The sequence below is a fragment of the Globicephala melas genome, chromosome 9, assembly GCF_963455315.2.
Source record: "Globicephala melas chromosome 9, mGloMel1.2, whole genome shotgun sequence".
Lineage (NCBI taxonomy): Eukaryota > Metazoa > Chordata > Mammalia > Artiodactyla > Delphinidae > Globicephala > Globicephala melas.
This window is the reverse complement of record NC_083322.1, coordinates 17,153,310-17,172,758: the sequence shown is the minus strand read 5'-3', so window position 1 is coordinate 17,172,758 and position 19,449 is coordinate 17,153,310. Positions and strand designations below refer to the sequence as shown.

Sequence of the window (19,449 nt, the reverse complement as noted above, 5' to 3'; positions counted from 1 at the left end):
ACAAACCCCCGAGTTTGTCAGCAGACCATGGAGACTTCAAATAGGGCTGGTCTCTCCTCCCAGGACCTGGCACTTTAACTCTGTTCAAATTGCTCTCCTTCTAATTGGTTTCCCATTATAATTTGCCTTGAGCCTGGGCCTCCAAAGCAGAAAAAAAAAGTCCCCAAGACATTCCTTTTTGTCACGGGACAAACTCTTGCTGGAGGCCCACCTTAACTTTCCTTCACCTATGGGACGCAGGACAGAGGCAGTAGCCACGCCCATTCCTCACAGCCAGTCAGCACGTTGGAAAGAATGAGTCAGTATCTCTTCCAAAGGCAGTTCAGGATTGGTCCCAGCAGGGGCCTGCTGATTCTGCAGAACCTAAGCAATGTGCAAAGCTTATTTTTGTTTCTCAAACATCCTAGGGGCTGGAGTGATGACCATCACCGTAAACAGAATCCCACTTCCTCAAGCACTGCTTTAACGTTGCAAAGCATAGGACCCTGAGTTTTCTCTGGGAGGGCCACTTGCTGACCTAGGCCTTAGGAAGATGAAAATGTCTGGTGGCAGGGAGAAAATGAAATATTAATCCTGGAGAACTTTACCCCAGAGTATAGAATATTAAGTCTTTTAGATTTCCCTGGTGGCAAAGGTTGTTTGCTTCAGCACCCGGGTGAATACAAAGCATCTGAGTCAACAGAGGATGTCAGCCTGTCGGAAAGACCACAGACCCTTTCAGGGAGAATGGGAAGGGTACTGCCTCTCTGGAAAAATCTAGATGCCAGTCTCATTTCAGAGGCCCTTGGCGCCCAGACATCTGTGGTCTTTCTGGCTGGAGTAGGTGTTCCAATGTCCCTCTCTGAGGCTTTTTACCAAAAAAGAAGCAGGAGGCTTCCTTTGGCTGGTGTGCAGGGAGGAGGTGGGAGGGCAGGAAAAAAATTGATGGGTGCAGGAATAGGGCCTTTGCAGCCCTTGGATGCTGGAATTTCTGCTGCTTACAGTTCAGGAGAAGCATTCTCTTTTCTCTGAAAAGTCATGTGGATATGGGGCAAGGAAGAAAGAAAAAGAGAGAGAGAGAGAGAGAGAGAGAGAGAGAGAGAAAGAGAGAGAGAGAGAAAGAGAGAGCGAGAGAGAGAGCGAGAGAGAGAAAGAAAGAGAGAGAGAGAGAGAAGGAGAGAGAGAGAAAGAGAGAGCGAAAGAGAGAGAAAGAGAGAGAGAGAGAGAGAAAGAAAGAGAGAAAGAGAGAGAGAGAAAGAGAGAGAGAGAGAGAGAAGCCCCCAAACTTTTATATTTGGTGGTCCTTGGCAGCATTGTCTTCATCTGAGAGATGCTGAGCAGAGTCAAGGGTTATGGAATTCACGTTCGCTTGAATTCACAGAACGCAAGGAATGGCATTCTAGGGTCTGCAGCTATGCCAGTTGGAAATAATCCCCAGGCTAAAGGCAAAGTGACTCCAAAAAGGTGACTCTAGAAAACCAGTTCTTCTTGACCTCTAAAGCAGGAGCAACTGTGGACGACCCAGTTTGAAATCTTCTTGCCATTGTAGGATGCGCTACAATGACTCATCTCTTTAAGTGCATTTTAAAGACTGGCTACTGTATTTACTACATTCAGGCCTCGTTTTGTGATGGTTTGGAAACTCGGAGTGGGCAAAAACACATGTGTGATGTTTTGGTGGCAAATATTAAAGAGTCAGGGTACAAGTAAACAGCTGTGGAAGTCAACATTCTCTGTTAAACCCATGAGCCACTTCAAATTCCTTGGTGAGATAGTATGAGATAATAAAGATTCCATTAAGCCTGGAAACTCGATCATGACATTTTTATTACACCATAAGTGAATATTTGTTAAATAAAATTATGTGAGTGACATAGTAAGACCAGTAGTTCTCCTTCAGGACTCTATCCACTTTTTAGATAAAGAAAACATTTTCCTAAGGAAATTTTATACATTGCTTAAGAAATGTAAGACAGATTCCACCTATATGAGGTATCAAAAGTAGTCAAACACTTAGAAACAGAAAGTCGAATGGTAGTTGCCAGGGGCTGGGGGGAGAGGGAAAAGCGGAGTTGTGGTTTCATAGGTATCGTTTTTGCAAGATGAAAAAGTTCTGGAGCTCTGTCACACAACAGTGTACATGTAATTAACATTACTGTACCGTACGCTTAGAAATGGTTCGGATGGTAACTTTCATATGATGTGTTTTTTAACCACAATAAAAAAATGAAAGATATTAAAATGGGTTAGGAAAGTCAGGGGCACCATGTAAAGTCATTTAACAAGCATTTAATTTTAGGCCAGTGCTCTGGCCTTTACCACTTATGTGATTTACCACTTACGTGATTCTCCTTTATGAAGGTTTCAGCATATAGATGTTTTTCAGTGTCTCTTGAGTGACACCAGAGGTAGCCATGAGAATGCCGACTATAGAGGAAACTTCCAGAATTTTTAGATCCTAAAATTTCCCGGCAGTCTAGAAATGGTAGAAGGGTTCCACTGAGTCACAGGCAAGCTTCCACTACTATGTCACACTCTGAATTATTTTTTGAGTAAATATGACAAAATGTGACTGGGTTGTGATGGTGGTGTGTACGGTGCGGCATTAATGAGGCAAAATGGGAGAGTCCGTTGCTGTCCAGGCTACTCCCTCACTGCTCACTGGGCAAAGAGTCGGGTTTTGGGGTGGTGGTGGTGAGGAGAATGTTTGATTTTGCTTGTAAATGAAGTCAGTGCTATAAAACTTTTTGTGGGTAAACAATTCATTTGTATTCAGCCTAAAATAGTGTTGAAGTATCTAGTTACTAAAAACGAAATTTTCATTTGTCTTTAAAAAGGTTGTGCCCGGGCTTCCCTGGTGGCGCAGTGGTTGAGAGTCCGCCTGCCGATGCAGGGCACACGGGTTTGTGCCCCGGTCCGGGAGGATCCCGCATGCCGCGGAGCGGCTGGGCCCGTGATCCATGGCCTCTGAGCCTGCGCGTCCGGAGCCTGTGCTCTGCAACGGGAGAGGCCACAACAGTGAGAGGCACGCGTACAAAAAAAAAAAAAAAAGGTTGTGCCCTTCTTCTTTCTTTTCTTTTTTCAGTTGCTTGCCACCTAAGTATGGACCCAATTTATCAGTACAAATGTGCCTTTAATTTTTTGTGGCAGGGTGAATGAACCGCCATTGCTATCACTGGTCCTGGGAACCACCCTCCCATTCACGGATCTCCTACCCCTGGGAGCATGTGTATCCTAACAAGGTAGGCAGGGACGACAAGGGTGGGTCTTTCCTCCTGGTGCCTAGAAGAAAGCTCTCAGATCCATTCTGATAGGGGTGGAGCGCCAGGGTGTATGCAGGACTCTGACTGTTAAGAGTATTGCCCAGTGTCTAAGGATTGAGGCCCTGCTGAGCCCTTCTCCAGCCCACATCCAGGAAAAGCACAAATACTGAAGGTAGGCCGTGAGGCTTATCTGCTTTCTGGGCAATCCCAAACTTGTCTGTACCTCTGTCTTGACTTTGTTTTAATCAGACAGTGATCCCCAAAGGAGACAGTGAGCAACAGAGTACGGGCAAGTAGAGGCAGCGAGGGGTCAAGCAGGAGAAACTGGGAGATGCCTCGAGGAATGGATATGAAGATAATCAGAACCGGACCCAAAGACAGAACAGCAGAGACACCAACTGCAATGAAAAGAAAGAGGCAAGTGGAGTGACTGCATGAAAGAGAACATGCAATCTTAGAAAGAGAAAAATTGAACACAAAAGCATATATCAGAGTCTGCATTTGAGGGAGGTAAAAGATCAATATAGCCACAGGGAGTGAGAACCAGAGGGGCTGATTAGTCTTCTGAGCCTGAGGACATCGGGATGCAAAGTGGGATTTTTCTCTGACGATAAACACCTTGTTCCTGCATCCTGGTATTACTTCAAAAGATCATGCAGCTTGCACTGCTAGGCGAGGCTCACTTATTCAAAGATTCTAAAGAAGTTCAGACCAGCTTTCATCTTCATTCAGTGACAATTGTCAAATACCCATTTCAGAATAAAAAATTTAGCCCAGTGAATCCTTGTTTATTCAAAGATCAGACTTCCTGCAGCTTTAGCCTCCAGAACCCAGCTGTAAACCTCCGAGAAGCTGGAAAGATCTCTGAGCTGGTGAGGAATCTTTATTAGGACCCAGGTGCTTTACTCCTAGCAGGGACCTTCATCTATTAACTCTTATTTAATGTGGAATTATAACAAGACTTGCTATCTTATTTTTCAGGCGATGCCCAGTAAGAAAGAACAAATTGCAAAGGGCGAGTTATGTTGGTAGCAAAGAAAATGCTACTTTTATCGCCTGACAGTGAGGAAGGCAACAGAAAAACTCACACCAGATTCAGAGTTAAGAAAGCCTGGGACTGGGCTTCCCTGGTGGCGCAGTGGTTGAGAGTCTGCCTGCCAATGCAGTGGACACGGGTTCGTGCCCCAGTCCAGGAGGATCCCACGTGCCGCGGGGCGGCTGGGCCCGTGAGCCATGGCCACTGAGCCTGCGCATCTGGAGCCTGTGCTCCGCAGCGGGAGAGGCCACAGCGGTGAGAGGCCTGCGTACCGCAAAAAAAAAAAAAAAAAAAAGAAAGCCTGGGACCTTTCAGGGTTGATACAAACAGTCCAGCAGAGACATCTCAGGTCCAGGTGTCCTCCCTGTAATATCTCACAGTTAGTTGAATGCTTGTGAACATTTCAGAAGTAGAGGAATCTTAGAGATGATCTCATCTAACTCCTTCATTAGAATGTTTCCAATATACTAAATTCAACCTTACTGGCTTTCATATATATCCAGTCAATATTGCTAAAATGAAAGTTTTGGCGTTTGAAAGGGTAAAATTCTGTCATCTGAAAATCATTTTTGTTTGGAGCACTTAATTCTCTGATAATGCTCAATAATTTTAGCATTAGGATGGGCAGGCCGTGGCACTGGTGCCACCTCTTTCGTTAGGATGACCCTCTCTGCATTAGCTTGGTTTCTCTGTTCAAAAGTCAAGGCATGACAGTAGCATTTCTGTTGGCCCCCTTCATGTTTCTCCTCTACATTAGACCAGGCTTCAGGAAAGAAGAGTCTAGATATATAGGTCATAACTGATTTTCTGACTGATTCTTTTTGGGGACTTTTGGAAAAGTTGAGAAGTATATCCTTGGTTAACAATGTATTTATTTGGCTATAGCTCTAGTTTCTTTATATCTTACTACAGAACTTTGGAAAGGTGTTCATTCAATCCAGCACCCTGATCTCTTAGGACCAAAGAAATCTGTCCCCCACTTTCCCGCCATGCCCAGACTTCTGTTATGTCTCTCCTGGCTCTGTCCTCACTCTTGGGTGTTTGTGTTACAGTCACTCAATGTTAAAGCATATCTTAGACTCCTGCAATTCACCAGGCAAAACATTCAGCCTCTGGAGGCATCTTGAATTACCATTCCAGCCCTTTTTTCCAGCCCAGGTCACGTTATGATAGGAATCACAATCTTATGCTTGTCAAGAAGTTACAAGGGGCAAAGAGCATCGGTGTTTCTTGTTTTATCTTTGCTGCTCTGAGTTGGTGGTATGTGTTTTGTGGCTGGTCTCTGTAAATGGAGTAGAGAATGAAGAATTTCTGGATTACTGTGTGCTGGTCCCTGCTCCCTGGTCCTGGTGCCAGCCAGTCTCTCAGGGAGATGCTCTGGGACATGAGGACCGCATTAAGTCATGCCTCAAGGCATGGAAAAGGCTAAGGAGGGACTGGGCCCAGATATCCTTCTGATGCCCTTGGGACGAGGCTGTGCGGTAGGCTGTGTAGGCCAGGGTCAGCGCTGTCCTTTCGAAGTCCTCTTTCTTGAGGGTGCCTGGGTGGTTGGAGAGGCTGGCGCTCAGCCGCCGGATGTCTGGGATGCTCTTGGGGATCACATCATTGCAGATGGCGCGGAAGTCCGAGGCCTTCCGCAGGGAGGAGAGCTCCTCGTCCTTGATGGAGATCTTCAGGTCAGGGCTGATCTCAAGTTCAGCCAGAAGGAACTGGGGGGAAACATGGGGTGTAGAAAAGCATGAGGCATTCGTTGTGGAGGACATCACTGGATTCACGATCACGTGCGTTCATGTAGGGAGGTGACTTGCAAAGAGCTTTGGAATCGAGAGACCTGGGTCCCAGTCCTGACTTTCCCACCACCTGCGTAACCTCAGATGAGTCACCTAACTTCTCTCAGCCTCCTTTTCTTCCTCTGTGGAATGATTAATAACAACAGTACTTCACTGGGATATTGTGAGGAGTAAATAAGACAAATATGAGTGACACCTGTCACTGTGCCTGGTACAAAGCCCCTATTAAGTGACTCTTTGTTGTTTCTAGTGCCCCGAATCACCCCCTTCTCTCCTTCCTCCCTCCCACCCACCAAAGATCTTCTAAAGCACAGACTGACTGTTTTGGATAATTTAAAATCAGAAGCTGGGAATTAGAAGCATGCAGAGAATTGTGCTAGGAATTAAGTGTGCTACAGAGATTTGTCCTCATTTCTCGACTGTTCTTTAAGAGTAGGGGTGAGGTCTGTCATAGGCACCCCCTGCTCAGTGCCAGGCTCATGTCAGGAACCTAATCAGTACCATTTAGACGGAGTCCTAACTCTCCCCTCTGTCTCCGGCTTCCCCCGGCTCTAATTCATCCTGCGCGCTACTGTCTGTTATCTTCCTAAAACAGGCCTCTTGCTCTAACTCCCACGTTCATGACCTGGCAGAGGCTATGCATTTTCCAGTTTGTTCCCCGAGGCAGGATTTGAAATCTTCTGCCTGGCTCAGCTGCGTGACTATAGCAGGCTGTCCCCTTCTTAGTCAGACAGTCCTAGTACATGCAGGATGTCAGAGGGCGTCCAGACAGGAGGGGAACTTTGGCGATCTTTGGAGTCCCTCCTTTAACAGCTGAGGAGATTCAGGCCCAGGGAGAAATGGTGGCTTATGCAAGGTTACGTAGCCGATGGGCGGCAGAACCAGAACTAAAGCTTAGGTCTCGAACCTGGAATTTTATCACTGAACCTAACCAAGCGGCCTTGGGTAAAGTTACCTGTGGTTTGGAGGAGAGGTGGGGTCTTGGTGCCAGAGGTATGAGAGGCAGAGGGAGAGAGCCTTTGGGGCGGCCCCAGATTCAAAAATGGGGCTGTCACAGTGTGAGGTGACTGAGACACAACTCCACTCAGACAATAGGTTTGGCATTGCCTGGGCGCTGCTGATGAGTCCTGGCTTAAAGCTCTGGCTGGGGAATATTGCCCTGCTCTGTTGCTTGGGTGCAGGTAGAGGCGCCTCTGGGCCAAGCCTAAATCTCTAATTTTGCCTCGACTAAACCCCTAATGCCAACCTTCCCTGGGACGGCATGCGGGAAAGGAGAAGGGGGTGCAAGGAACACTTTCCTCTGGGATGGGCAGGATTCCACTACCTCCACACACAAGTCTAGGCCAGTCCCCCGGGGAACAGAGGTCACTCATTTTCAGGGGCTCAGGTCACTTCTCCAAAAAATATAGAGAAGGAGCAATGCCTTTTGAGTTACTTGCGTGGCCCACTCTCCCCTCTGCCTACCTCATAGAGCAGCTCTACTTCCTCCAGGGAGCTCTGCAGAACGGGGTTCAAGGGCACCGACGAGGATCTCTTTGGCCGGTGGGCGCCAGGGAAGAGCACGGCTGAAAGAAAAAAAGAGTGAGCTCGCCGGGCTGCAGCGTGCACTGGCTTCTCCCGTGGGTGAACCCCAAGGTTAGCCATCCAGTCTTGAAAGTGACTGACTCCAAGTGGTGGTGGAGCTGCGAGAAAAAGGGGCAGCTTCTTTAAGACACTTGGTTGTGATTTACCAGAAAACTGGGCAATAACTGTAAAAATTGGTGAGACCTCGGGGTAAGTAGGGCCCCCGGAAGTTGTGCAAAGCGCAATTTGCATAACCATACATGACAGCTCTGCTTCTTGATAATGGCGCCCTTGGGCCATCAAGATAGTGTCCAGTGATGTCCAGAGTACTGTGTTGAAGAAGGGAACTGCATAAGCAAGGATTTCTATTAGAAGTGATAAGAATGAAACATCTTCAATGTAAAGGACATTGGTAGGAATCTCCCACCTCCTGGAAAAGCTGGTTGGCTGTAATATTGCTTTCTCTGTAATCCATTTATTAGCTAGCCCACAAGTTCCTCAGGGGCTTGGATCAAAGTGCTTTCATGTTTATGCCTGTGCAGCATAGCCTGGCAGGTTTCCAGGGTGCACACAAGGTGCAGTTGTTGGCAGACTGCATCCCTGCATTGATGGGGGCCTTGACGGGCAGAGGGGTAGCCCTGCTTCTGCAGACCATCTTGGGGGATGGAGCCTACAAACTCCAGAGCAATAGTTCCTGGCCCAGAATTTTAGCAGGATTTGTTCTCTTTGCCAGAAAAGTGCCCATTTCCCACAGAATCATAGATTTTAGGACTTGAGAAGGCCTTAGACTCTGCTCACTCACAGCCTCTGCCTCGGGTCTCAGGTGGAGCTCAGGAGGGCGAGGCATCTCCTTCCTACTCCACAGCTTCACAACCTTGACCATACATTAGAGTCGCCCAGGGTGTGTGGGTCCCAGCTCCAGTAGTTCTGATTTACGTGACTAGGATGTGATTGAGACAGTCAACTTTCTGAAAGCTTCCTAGGTACTTCTAATGGCAGCCAGGTTGCCAGTCAGAAGGTGCTTGACCCAAGCCTGTGTAGAAGGAGCTGTTCCTGCTGAGCGGATGCTCCCAATTCAGCCCAATGCTTCTCAGCCTTGACTGTGCGTCAGAATCACCTGGGAGCTTTATAAACCTACACGCCCAAGGCCGCCTCCCAGGCCAGTTCATGGGCATCTCTGGGGTGGAGGTAGGCATCGGGACTTCTGACAGCTCCCTGGTGTTACAACGGGCAGGCAGTGTCCATAACCACTGGGTTACCCAGACCCACCACCAAGCAGCTGGTGCCTGGCTAGAATTCAGAGCTCATTCCCATCCGATGAGGCCTTATAGGGGCATCTGAAGAGACCAAGGCCCTCGTGTTCTCGGAGACAAGAGAGTGGCGGCACAAGGAGGGGTGTACTTTGACCCTACTTTCTCCTTGGTGGGAGGTGACACTAGGACCAGAACGGGTCCTGGACCAAGATGCGGCCTATTCCTTCTTACCATGAAACCCCTTTTCAAGGTAGGATTGAGAGCAACTCCTTTATGTCTTCTCTGTTATAGTGAAATGAAAGGTATTGTTCCCTTTAAAAAGATTCACACTGCAGCAGGTGAAGGGGATAGGAGGGAACAAGGTCCTGGCACGGGGCCCTTTCTGCTGCCTCCCAGGAAGTTATTCAAGGCCAGACCTACACGCTCTTCACTCAATTGCTTCTCTGCGAACAGCTACTTCCTTTAACATGCACACCCCTGGTGGACCCCTAGTTCTCAAGAGTTGGGAAGAAAATACTTCCTGATGCAAAGCTGGGCTTAATAATGGAAATGTTGCTTCCAGGAGGCCTTGTTCTCATAATTTTTAAAATAATAACACAGTTTGGGGAAGATTGTTAAAAAACAATTCAGCCTCTGGACTAGGGCTGATCATTGCTTCAGAAAGTATATGTGGGGAGCCCCGGAGTCTCACAGATGGACCCCTTCCCCCTTCTTCCCACCTTCCACGGGTACCCCCCACGTTGCTGTGGCTGCTCTGACGGTGTGTGTGGGGGAGGGGCTTTTATGGCCCTCTGGGCTGTGACGTGCAGCCACCCCTGGGGCAGGCGTCTCGGCATCTGCCCGTGTCTGACCTCCTGTGCATGAGGCTAGGTCTGGAGACTTGGATTCATCCCCCCTGGAGATGCTGCCGGTGGTGGGCGAGAGATAAGCTGTGTCTGGCCCACGTCGAAACATTCAGGTAAGAAGTTAAACGACTAGCCACTCCAGAGGTCCTTGTCCATAATGACAGAGGCCGGACCCTGCCAGAATGCAAATGACCCGACCAAGAGCTGACCAACTCCGAGAGGTACACACGCAGACCTTTAAACCAGAGCGGCTCCCACGTCGTTAGAAGAACGGCCCTGTGCCCCTAGGAAGCCTTTCCCTGGGACCCCACCGTACACTGCTGTGTTCCTTCTCCATCTCCTTAATTCTCTTTTTATCTTCCTCTCGCATCCTTTCTATACATTTCACATCTTGCTGTCTACTGCTGGCTCCTGGGAGGGAATGAATTTTATGCTTCTGACCTCAGTGTCTTCATAGAGCTCAATATATATACTGAGTGCAGTCTCAATATATATTTTGGAATGATTTTAAAAATAAACTAGGTATTAAAACAACAACAAAACAGAGCATCCCTGGAGACTCTCCAATTCAGGCTTTGCTGGTTTTCCTTCCTTTCCCTTCTGCCCCATCTCCCAAATTTTTGAGGTCATTTTAAGTTTGACTCCGTCCTCGCTGTGAGCGATTATAAGCGGCTTTGGGCAGCCCAGTCTTCGTGAGGCTGATAGTTCTGAGGCCTGAATGCTCCTGCTGGACGGCTGTTAGCAGCTGCACCCTCTCGGAGGGAGAAGGGAGAGAGGCGAACGGGGTGGGGAGGCCAGAGACTGGCAGAAGGATCCCACTCCCTCTTGGGCACCACCTGAGTGTGGAGCCTTGGGCAGGAAGGCTGCTGGGACAGTGTTGTTAAGATCACTGACTTTGTGTGTCTTCTGCCTGGTGTAAAACTAGGCCGATTTGTTTCTTCCTTTTTCACTTAACGCTCCACACCCAGCCCACACTCCGGCTGTTTCTTCAGGTTGTGGACGTGCCCACAAGGACCACTCAGTGTGATCAGGGGACTCCAGAGACTCCCCCATGGCCTTGCATGAAGGTCTGCTGTGCCGGCCAGCCTCGGGCAGGGGGGCCAGGCCCTCGTCCCCGAGCCCCCGGACTCATGAGCCTCCAGGGGACATTGTGAAACACTGGACCAACCCGCATGGAACAAAAAATTTACTTGCTAAAGTTCACGCCACATGCACTACTTTAGTTCAGGAACGGGATCCAGGGATTCGTGTGTCTCAGCATGTTCTGTCCGTGTCTTCTGTTGAGAGACACATTTGGATCTCAGGCCAAAGTCGTTCAGATGTGGAGCCCGGACATCCTAACAGCTTATGAGCTCACTGTGGGTCAGTCAGCATGCTTGCTGCTTTCCTTATGTACCTTGTGAGGTAAACATTCACAGCTCATTTTATAGATGAAGAAACTTGGAGGCTAAGAAACTTGCCCTTGGCCACCCAACTTGTTTGTAATAGGCCTGAGATTAAAATCCAGGTCTCAAGGGCTTCAAAACCCAACTGCTGTATTTAAAATAGATAACCGACGAGGACCTACTGTTTAGCACAGGGAACTCTGCTCAGTATTCTGTAATAACCTAAATGGGGAAAGAATTTGAAAAAGAATAGATACATGTATAGGTATAACTGCATCACTTTCCTGTATACCTGAAACTATCACAACATTGTTAATCAACTATACTCCAATATAAAATAAAAATTAAAAACAAAACAAAACAACATACAAAAAAAAAATCCCCAATCTCACCAATAGGGTGAACCACGCTATCTTTTTGTAGGTGCATCTGCCCCAAGACTGGGCGTTCTTTAGTTGTGTGTAGCCACGGGAAGGATACATGTAGTTAATTAGGAATGAATGAATGCATATGGTATAAAACATACTCTTAAATGAATCACACATATTTAAACACATCTCTACCTTTGATTGATAATGTGATATACAGGGTCAAATTTCTACAGCCCTATGATCATTCTCTTGCACCAATCCTCGTCTCCTTTGCTCCCTCTTCGTTCCTTTGCAGTCACTAGGCAAAAGCACACCCCATCTCTTTACCTGTTCCACACCTGCACCTGGGTTAAGTGGTCTCACTTGAAATTCGTGATCGTTATTTTCAGGAGGGGCCCGAAATGCTGCCTGACCATTACCCGTATTTCCTGCTTCCCCTCACTCTATTTTAGCGTGAAGTGGATGATGATTTCACACCTCCTCCTTTCTCCTCAAACCAGTTACCGGCCTCGTGCCCAGGTCCTCTGACTTCCCTTCTGTTATTGTGTCCCTGCTCTTATCTCGAGCCAACTTGTCCCCGTGTGCACGAGGTCTCCAATAAAGTTGTCGCTCACCTTTCCACTTTTCTCTCCCCCATCATTAATTTTCCCCTCTCTACCGATCTTTCAAGGCAGCATGAAAACACGTTGCTGCTGCTGCTTTAAAAAAAAATCCCCCCTTGCTGGCCGCTCTTCCTTCCCCTCCGTCTCCTCGCCTTGCAGACTCCTGGCCGCAGCCTGGGTCTCTCCCCTCTCACTAGCCACACTGACTTCGTAAGGATGTTCTGCTGTGTATTTCCAGGCCCGACTTCTAGATATGCAGCTGCCTGCGGGAGAGTGTCCTTTTGGATTCGTAATAGTTGTCTCTCCTGATCTCCAACCCAGTCCCAAGCCCCGCCATCCATCACACCTGCTCCGCACCTCCTGCTTTGTCTGCTGTCTTCCCATCTCTTGTAGCTGCTGAGGTCAAAACCTGGGAGTTGTCAGTCATCCTTGCCTTTTCTCTTTCTTTCACATCTCACACCCCACTAATCAGCAAATCTTGTTGGCTCTACCTTCAGAATAGATCTGGAATCTGGCTACTTCTTACCACATCCCAGCTAGCCTCCTGATCCAAACCTTGAACATTTCTCCTAATGGTGTCTCTGTTTCCATCCTTGGCTGCCAACTTCATCCTCCTCATTGTATTCTTTTTTTTTTTTTTGGCCACGCCACACGGCATGTGGGATCTTAGTTCCTCTGCCAGGGGTTGAACCCGTGCCCCTGGCAGGGGAAGCGCAGAGTCTTCACCATTGGACCTGCCAGGGAAGTCCACCTCATTGTATTCTTAACACAGCAAGTAAAGCGATTCTGTGAAAACGTAGGTTGGATGATGTCAATTCTCTGCCCAGAAACTTCTATGGCTTTCCATCTCCCTCAGAGTAGAAGCCAAAGATCTTCAGATGGCCACCAGGTACTGTGCGACTTGACCTCTCACTACCTCTCTGCACTCATCTGCTATTATCCTCTGGCTCATGCCCCTCTAGCTGCAGGCCTCCTCACTGTTGCTTGAGCTCACCAAGCATGCCTCTGCCACAGGGCCTTTGAACTTCTGTTCCATCTGCCTGGAATACTCTTTCCCTGGAGACTGCATGGCTCACTCCTGTGTTTCCTTCAGGTCTCAAGTCACCTCCTCAGTGAGGCCCTCCCTGACTCTCCTATTTAAACTTGTGATCCTTTATATCCTCTAATCTGTCCCAACCTTATTGCCATCCAATGAACCAGGTATTTTATTTCTATATGTGCTTATTGTCTGTTTCCTTTCCCTAGGACGTCAGCTCACAAGGGCAAGGGATTTTGTCTGTTTTGTTAATGCTGTATTCCCAGTGCCTAAAATCCTGCCGGTGACTGTTGAATGAATAAACAATCCCATAGAAACACATTCACTCTCCTTGTTACTCAACTCCATTGTTTTCAGAGTGCCTCACCAAATCCTTCTCTTTTTAACAGGGTGATTCTGGAACTTATTTGCAGTTACAGGTCCTGGATAATTATCAGAAAGTAGATGTCTTCTCCTGTCTCCATCACACCCTCCCTTTATCTATGAGGAACCACTGTTTGGGTCTAGGAGAAACCGATTTTTTTTTTTTAATTGAAGTATAGTTGATTTACAATGTTATGTTAGTTTCTGGTGTACAGTAAAGTGATCCAGACATATGTATATATACACACACACACACATATATATTCTTTTTCATTATAGGTTATTACAAGATACTGAATATAGTTCCCTGTGCTGTACAGTAGGTCCTTGTTGTTTATCTAGTTTATATATGGTAGTTTGTATCTGCTAATCCCAAACTCCGAATTTATCCTTCTCCCATGCCTTTCACCCTTTGGTAACCATAAGTTTGTTTTCTCTGTCTGTGAGTCTGTTTCTGTTTTGTAAATAAGTTAATCTGTATCATATTTTAGATTCCACATATAAATGATATCGTATGATATTTGTTTTTCTCTGACTTACTTCACTTAGTATGATAATCTCTAGGTCCATCCATTTTGCTGCAAATGGTGTTATTTCATTCTTTTTTATGGCTCAGTAGTATTCTGTTGTGTATGTATGTACCACATCTTTATCCATTCATCTGTCAATAGACATTTAGGTTGCTTGCATGTCTTGGTTATTGTGAATAGTGCTGCTATGAACATTGAACTGCATGTAACTTTTCAAATTATGGTTTTCTCCCGATATATGCCCAGGAGTGAGATTGCTGGATCATATGGTGACTCTATTTTTAGTTCTTTAAGGAACCTCCATACTGTTCTCTGTAGTGCCTGCACCAGTTTACATTCCCATCAACAGTAAAGAAGGGTTCCCTTCATACCCAGAGAAGCTACTTTTAATTATCTCAGTCAAGGCTTGCACCTGCACCTGTCTTGCTCCCCAAGCCTTACCTCCTTCAAGCTTTCTTGCCCAGACGTATAGGCAGAAGCCTCCCTAAATGGAAGAGCCTATTTTTGCTTTGAGCCTGATCTTCTCTTTGACTTTTTATAACATGGGATAAAAATCTCTTCTCCCATCTCCCAAATAGGTTAAAAAAAAAAAGAACAATATTAAGGCTGACCATGGTTTCCATGTAACTGTGCAGAGCATCTGTACCAAAGAGCTTATTGGAAAGGATTCACACTGTAGACCATATCATACCAAAATATAACCATATTTTTAATGAATCAGTTGAAGCAACTCTATGGAAATGACTGTGGGTGTGGAAAGGAAAAGCTCTCATTTATAAAAAGTCTTTTGCCAGATCCTACTGACGTCATTTACTTTTTTTTTTTTTTTGCCGTACGCGGGCCTCTCACTGTTGTGGCCTCTCCCGTTGTGGAGCACAGGCTCCGGACGCGCAGGCTCAGCGGCCATGGCGCACGGGCTTAGTTGCTCCGTGGCATGTGGGATCTTCCCGGACCGGGGCACGAACCCGTGTCCGCTGCATCGGCAGGCGGACTCTCAACCACTGTGCCACCAGGGAAGCCCGTCATTTACTTTTTTGCTCCTGAGCCAGCCCTTCAGAAACACAGTGATGTTCTGAGGTAGCCAGGACCTTGGCCCCGTGTGTTGGGGTCCCCTGGAGTGCTTCTGAAAGGGCTGCTGTGTGTTGGCTCCCCTTGGCCAGAATGTGCCACCGCCCGGGGGGAACACCTGGAAGGGATGGAGGGGTGTGAGTGAGGACATTGAGACTCTGCCTCTGCAGACTGGGCTGGGGGAGTGAGATCCAGCTCTAAGCTTCCGGCTGAGGGATCTGGGGAGTGCTAAGTTCTCCCCCATCCTCCAGCTTTCTTACCTGGTAGTGGTCAGAATAACGCCTCCTAAGGCAGTGACCATGGAGTGAATGAGGTGGCCGCTTAGTCATGCTGGACCAGTGAGTCAGTTGACACTTACTGAAAACACCCATCCGGGGCCCTTCCCTTCACGGAATATTGACGACTGAAAACACACACAGCACTAAACTGGACACGTGAAGATGACGTACATTCCACCACTGCAGGGCCACCCTTCCTTATGAAACTGCTTGTCAAAGAAATAACATATGTATTTAATAAAAATCAGATACTTATAGGAATTAATACGTGTATGTTTTTTTTTAAGACTGGCTAGTTCCCTGCAGCCCCCCAGGCGGTGTGCCGGCAGGACCTGGGTGGGGCTGGGACTTGGGCCAGGTGTGTCCACTTCCCAGCAGCCTCGCTAACCACAGGTGGGTCCCTTGGTCTTAATCAAGGCGGTGGGGCTGGAGCAGCCATCCTGGCACAGGGAGCCGCCTCCCAGGGCAGAATCCTAGAGAGCGCCGAGGGAGAGGCTGGGAGAAAGGTAGGAAAAAAAAGATGTCCTGATGGCAGGGTGTATTCCTTTTGGGTTTATTTCCACACTTCTACCCGTGGAAGCAGGGGGTGGTGCTGGGGGGGATGGAGGAGGAGTTTTGTAGGGAGAAGTCGCCCTCTGACTGTTTCCAGAGGGAATTCTTCTAAATTAGGCCTAGCACTGGGGTGGGGGGCAGGGTTGGGGTAAGGATGCAGGTGAAAGGAACAGTTAATACATTTGGAAAAATTGGTTTTTCTCTGGGTGTGTCTCCCATTCCATCATAAAAAAAGGGCAATTGTGTATTCCTTTTATGATTAGAAAAAAATGTTGAAAACGAAAAAAAAAAAATCAACTACGTGGAAGACTTCTGATGATGGTTGGAAGGGCTCCGCGTCATTTGTTGGCCCCGAACACTGATATGAACGGCTAATCCAGCACTTAGCATCAGCTGCCTCGCCATGGCCTCTGTTTCAGCTGTGTTGGTCTTGTGTCTTTATACAGATTGTTATCATTATTGGGGGGCAGACCCTCCCCAGTGAGGAGGGGTACAGCCAGAGCAGCTGCTCTCAGGACGTTGCTATAGAACCGATAGTTTTCTGTTGAGAACCTCAGACTTTCTTTCATGAAATTTTTTCCTTTTTTAAGTGGTAGGTAATAGCTGACATTTATATAGCTCCTCACTTACAAAGCGTTTATTTACATTTTTCAATATGACCCTCCCATGACAACACAGTGAGGGTCAGGTTTTGTTACTGTTAATATGTTATCTGTTCATGAACTAAAGCTCAGAGAGGTTAAGTCTTCCCAGACATCACACAGCCAATGAGAGGCAGAACTTAAATCTTTGAGTTCCTTGCAGGATAGCTCATCATGTGCCTATTGTGTTTACAAGCCTTGTAGCAAATCAAATCATCTCATTTGGCTTTCTAACAGCCTGTGCGTTAAAGAGTGGATATTATCATCCTTTTTTAATAGGCAGGTTAAGGAAGGCCCCCAGGGTCACACAGGGGTAAGTGGCAGAACACAGCGCCAAGGTCTCTTTGCTCTGTGCTTCCGGGTGTTGCCCCCAGAGTCTGTGCACATGATGAGCAGGGAGATGTGTGTGTGAGGGAATAAAAACCCTAACAAGTGCATTGGCTTTTTCTTTCCCCGGTTTCACGTCTGCTCTGCGCCCCAGCTGGCCGTCCCTTCCTTCCCTGACACTCTCGTTGAGAACCAGGGGGCTCATCCTTTTGTTGCTGTGCAGTCGTCACCCTATTTTGGATCTCTGGAAACACCAGTGAGCCTGACTTCTTTTTCCAGTTCTTTCCAGGAGAGAGACCTCAGTTGACTTTAGGCAGTGGAGAGATCTCAGTTCAGATCAGTGTGGAGCAGTCAGCACTATTGGTCCCTTGCTTCCTAAGTGATAAACCCTCATTGACTGGAGATGCCGCCAGTGTCTGCCCACGGGAGCCATAAACGATGCCAGGCCGGCTCTGAGAAGCTGTGTCCCGAGAGCAAGGAAGTCGGCCGTGGGGAGCAGCCTTGCTGGGCTCCTTCCTTTCTGAGGGGGCTGGCCAGGGCGGTAGCAGCCGGGCAGACACGAGGGTGCTGAGGGGCTACTCGTCCTCTCCTGCTGCTGGACCAGCTCTCTCCAGCTGGAAAGATGCGTCCACTGCTGCTCAGGAAGCAGCGTGGAGCCCTCCACGTGGACACCCCACTCCCTCCAGGTAGCAGGCCTCTTGCCGGTCAGCACCCCCAGTCCCTTCATGTCAGTATCAGTCCCGAGCACCTGCTCCCCGCACGCCCTGCCCAGCTGCAGCAGCCTGGGGGGTACTCAAGGGAGTCTGTCCACATTCTAAGAAGCAAAGATGACTTCCCTCTGGCCTGTCAGAAAGGGATGCTCTCTGCATTCTCCCCCTCGACCCAGTTCCCTCAGCAACTTTGATTTTTTGGTGTCATTTCCCCTGTCACCTTCTAATACCTTCTAGCATGTCGAGAAGCATCAAGCAATTGGCAGAGATGAGATAAAAGGAGGGTGCAGGGCTTCTAATTTCTTCCTGCTCTCTCCATGCTTCCCCCCAAATTCCTAATTGTATCGAAGAATGAGCATCCAGCAAACAAATAAATTAAAAGCAACTCACCCCTGCTCCACCTGTGCGACAGAGTGGCCTGAGCGTCATAATACAACAGCAGAAGCAGCAACGTCTTCCAACACATCTTTTCCTCCAAAAAGGTGAAAAGTCGCCCTCAGACCCAGTGGGACCCCAGGAGCTACAGGTATGCCCGTACTGGTCCTCCCAGTGTGACGATATCGTGCTTACCTCCCCTTCTTTTTCAGACCTGCAGAGGTGCCCTCTCCTGCCTCAGAAGGGTAGAGGCAAGGGCTGCCTCCTGGGGAGGACAGGAGCGGGACCTCTGTTAATCCTACTCTCTCTGGGATTGGGGCACTGGGCTTCCACAGAGAGACTCTGTTTTTGAGCACATCTGGAGTGACTCATGGGGCATGTGATCTCCTTGGCAGTGGGGTGGATAAATATAATTTCTGTACTTGAGTTCCATGTGTTGGATGCACCCACTGGAATTTTTCTTTAACAAACAGACTTGCGGAACTTGTTAGAGAGCCCGGCAAAGACCTGGCTGCTGTCCCTGTACACACACACACACACACACACACACACACACACACACACACACACACACACACACACACACACACACACACACACACACACACACACACACACACACACACACACACCAGCGCCAGGGGCAAGGGCTGCAGCAAGAGCCAGGTGGCTTGCCTGGTAGACGCCGGGGGCCGACTGAGCCCAGAGTTGCCTTCAGGACAGCAGAGTCATTGTGGTGTCTGGGCTGAGTGTCACTTGTTCCCTTCCCTGCAGCTAGCCCTTGAGGAGCAGGAGAGAGCTGCCGTGGCGCCTGGGTATTGTGCAGGCAGGTGATGATCCAGGGGCCCACAGGTGACCCCATTCACATTCGTGACAGCTCGATTTCTGGACTGTCTAGATCTGGTACCAAATCACTTTGATCCTCTCAAGCAAAATGGTAGTGTTTTTCCAAGATCATTCTTTTGGCATTAATTAATTTTTATTGAGATATACTTGGTATATAACATTGTGTAAGTTTGAGGTGTACAGCATGTCGATTTGATACACTTCTCTGTTGCAAGATGGTCACCACCATGGCTTGAGCAACCAACTTCATTGCATCACTTAATTATTCTTTTTTGTGGTGAGAACTTTTAAGATCCATGACCATTTTTAAAGTTCTGCCATAGACACCTTGATTTTGTCCGATTTCCTCGCCTTCTCTGAAATCATAGACGTACGACGCTAAAGCCTGTGGGATATTTGAAGTTGATTTCACTCTGTGGGTTTCCAAGCTGTGGAGGTGGTGCCAGGGTGAATGAGCTGCTGGAAAGGACACCCCTTTGCTTCAATCAGAAGAGCTTTTTATCTGTTAGAGGAAGTTGCTTGAAAAAAAGAAAACTTGGCTACAACATTTGCAAAACACTGATCTTTCTAATATTAGGAATCGCTATTGGGTGCTTACTTTGCTCCAGGCACTGTGCTAGGTGCTCTCATTGTATT

General features: G+C 47.9%; 1 protein-coding gene across 3 annotated transcripts; it reads right to left on the bottom strand.

Annotated features, from left to right (window-relative positions):
• Positions 1-1,673: 1,673 nt before the first annotated feature.
• FAM180A (family with sequence similarity 180 member A) lies at positions 1,674-18,268 on the bottom strand. 3 transcript variants are annotated; one of them, XR_009565256.1, is made up of 4 exons: positions 17,983-18,268; positions 7,533-7,633; positions 3,466-5,987; positions 1,674-2,974 (listed from the first exon to the last, which is right to left on the bottom strand). XR_009565256.1 is itself a non-coding variant. In XM_030853925.2 (3 exons), the coding sequence occupies exons 1-3, from the start codon at positions 18,056-18,058 to the stop codon at positions 5,643-5,645; spliced, it is 522 nt and encodes a 173-aa protein (XP_030709785.1). In that variant the 5' UTR covers positions 18,059-18,268; the 3' UTR covers positions 3,055-5,642. The 3 variants fall into 3 exon arrangements, 1 of the variants encoding a protein (XP_030709785.1); XR_009565257.1 differs by having other exon boundaries at positions 5,411-5,987; XM_030853925.2 differs by lacking the exon at positions 1,674-2,974 and having other exon boundaries at positions 3,055-5,987.
• Positions 18,269-19,449: the final 1,181 nt, after the last annotated feature.

Coding starts and splice junctions, on each gene's coding strand:
- FAM180A (XM_030853925.2), bottom strand. CDS start 18,058: ATGTGTTGGAAGACGTTGCTGCTTCTGCTGTTGTATTATGACGCTCAG. Junction 7,634..17,982: donor GTCGCACAGGTGGAGCAGGG/GTGAGTTGCTTT, acceptor TTTTTCTTTCAG/CCGTGCTCTTCCCTGGCGCC. Junction 5,988..7,532: donor AAGTAGAGCTGCTCTATGAG/GTAGGCAGAGGG, acceptor GTTTCCCCCCAG/TTCCTTCTGGCTGAACTTGA.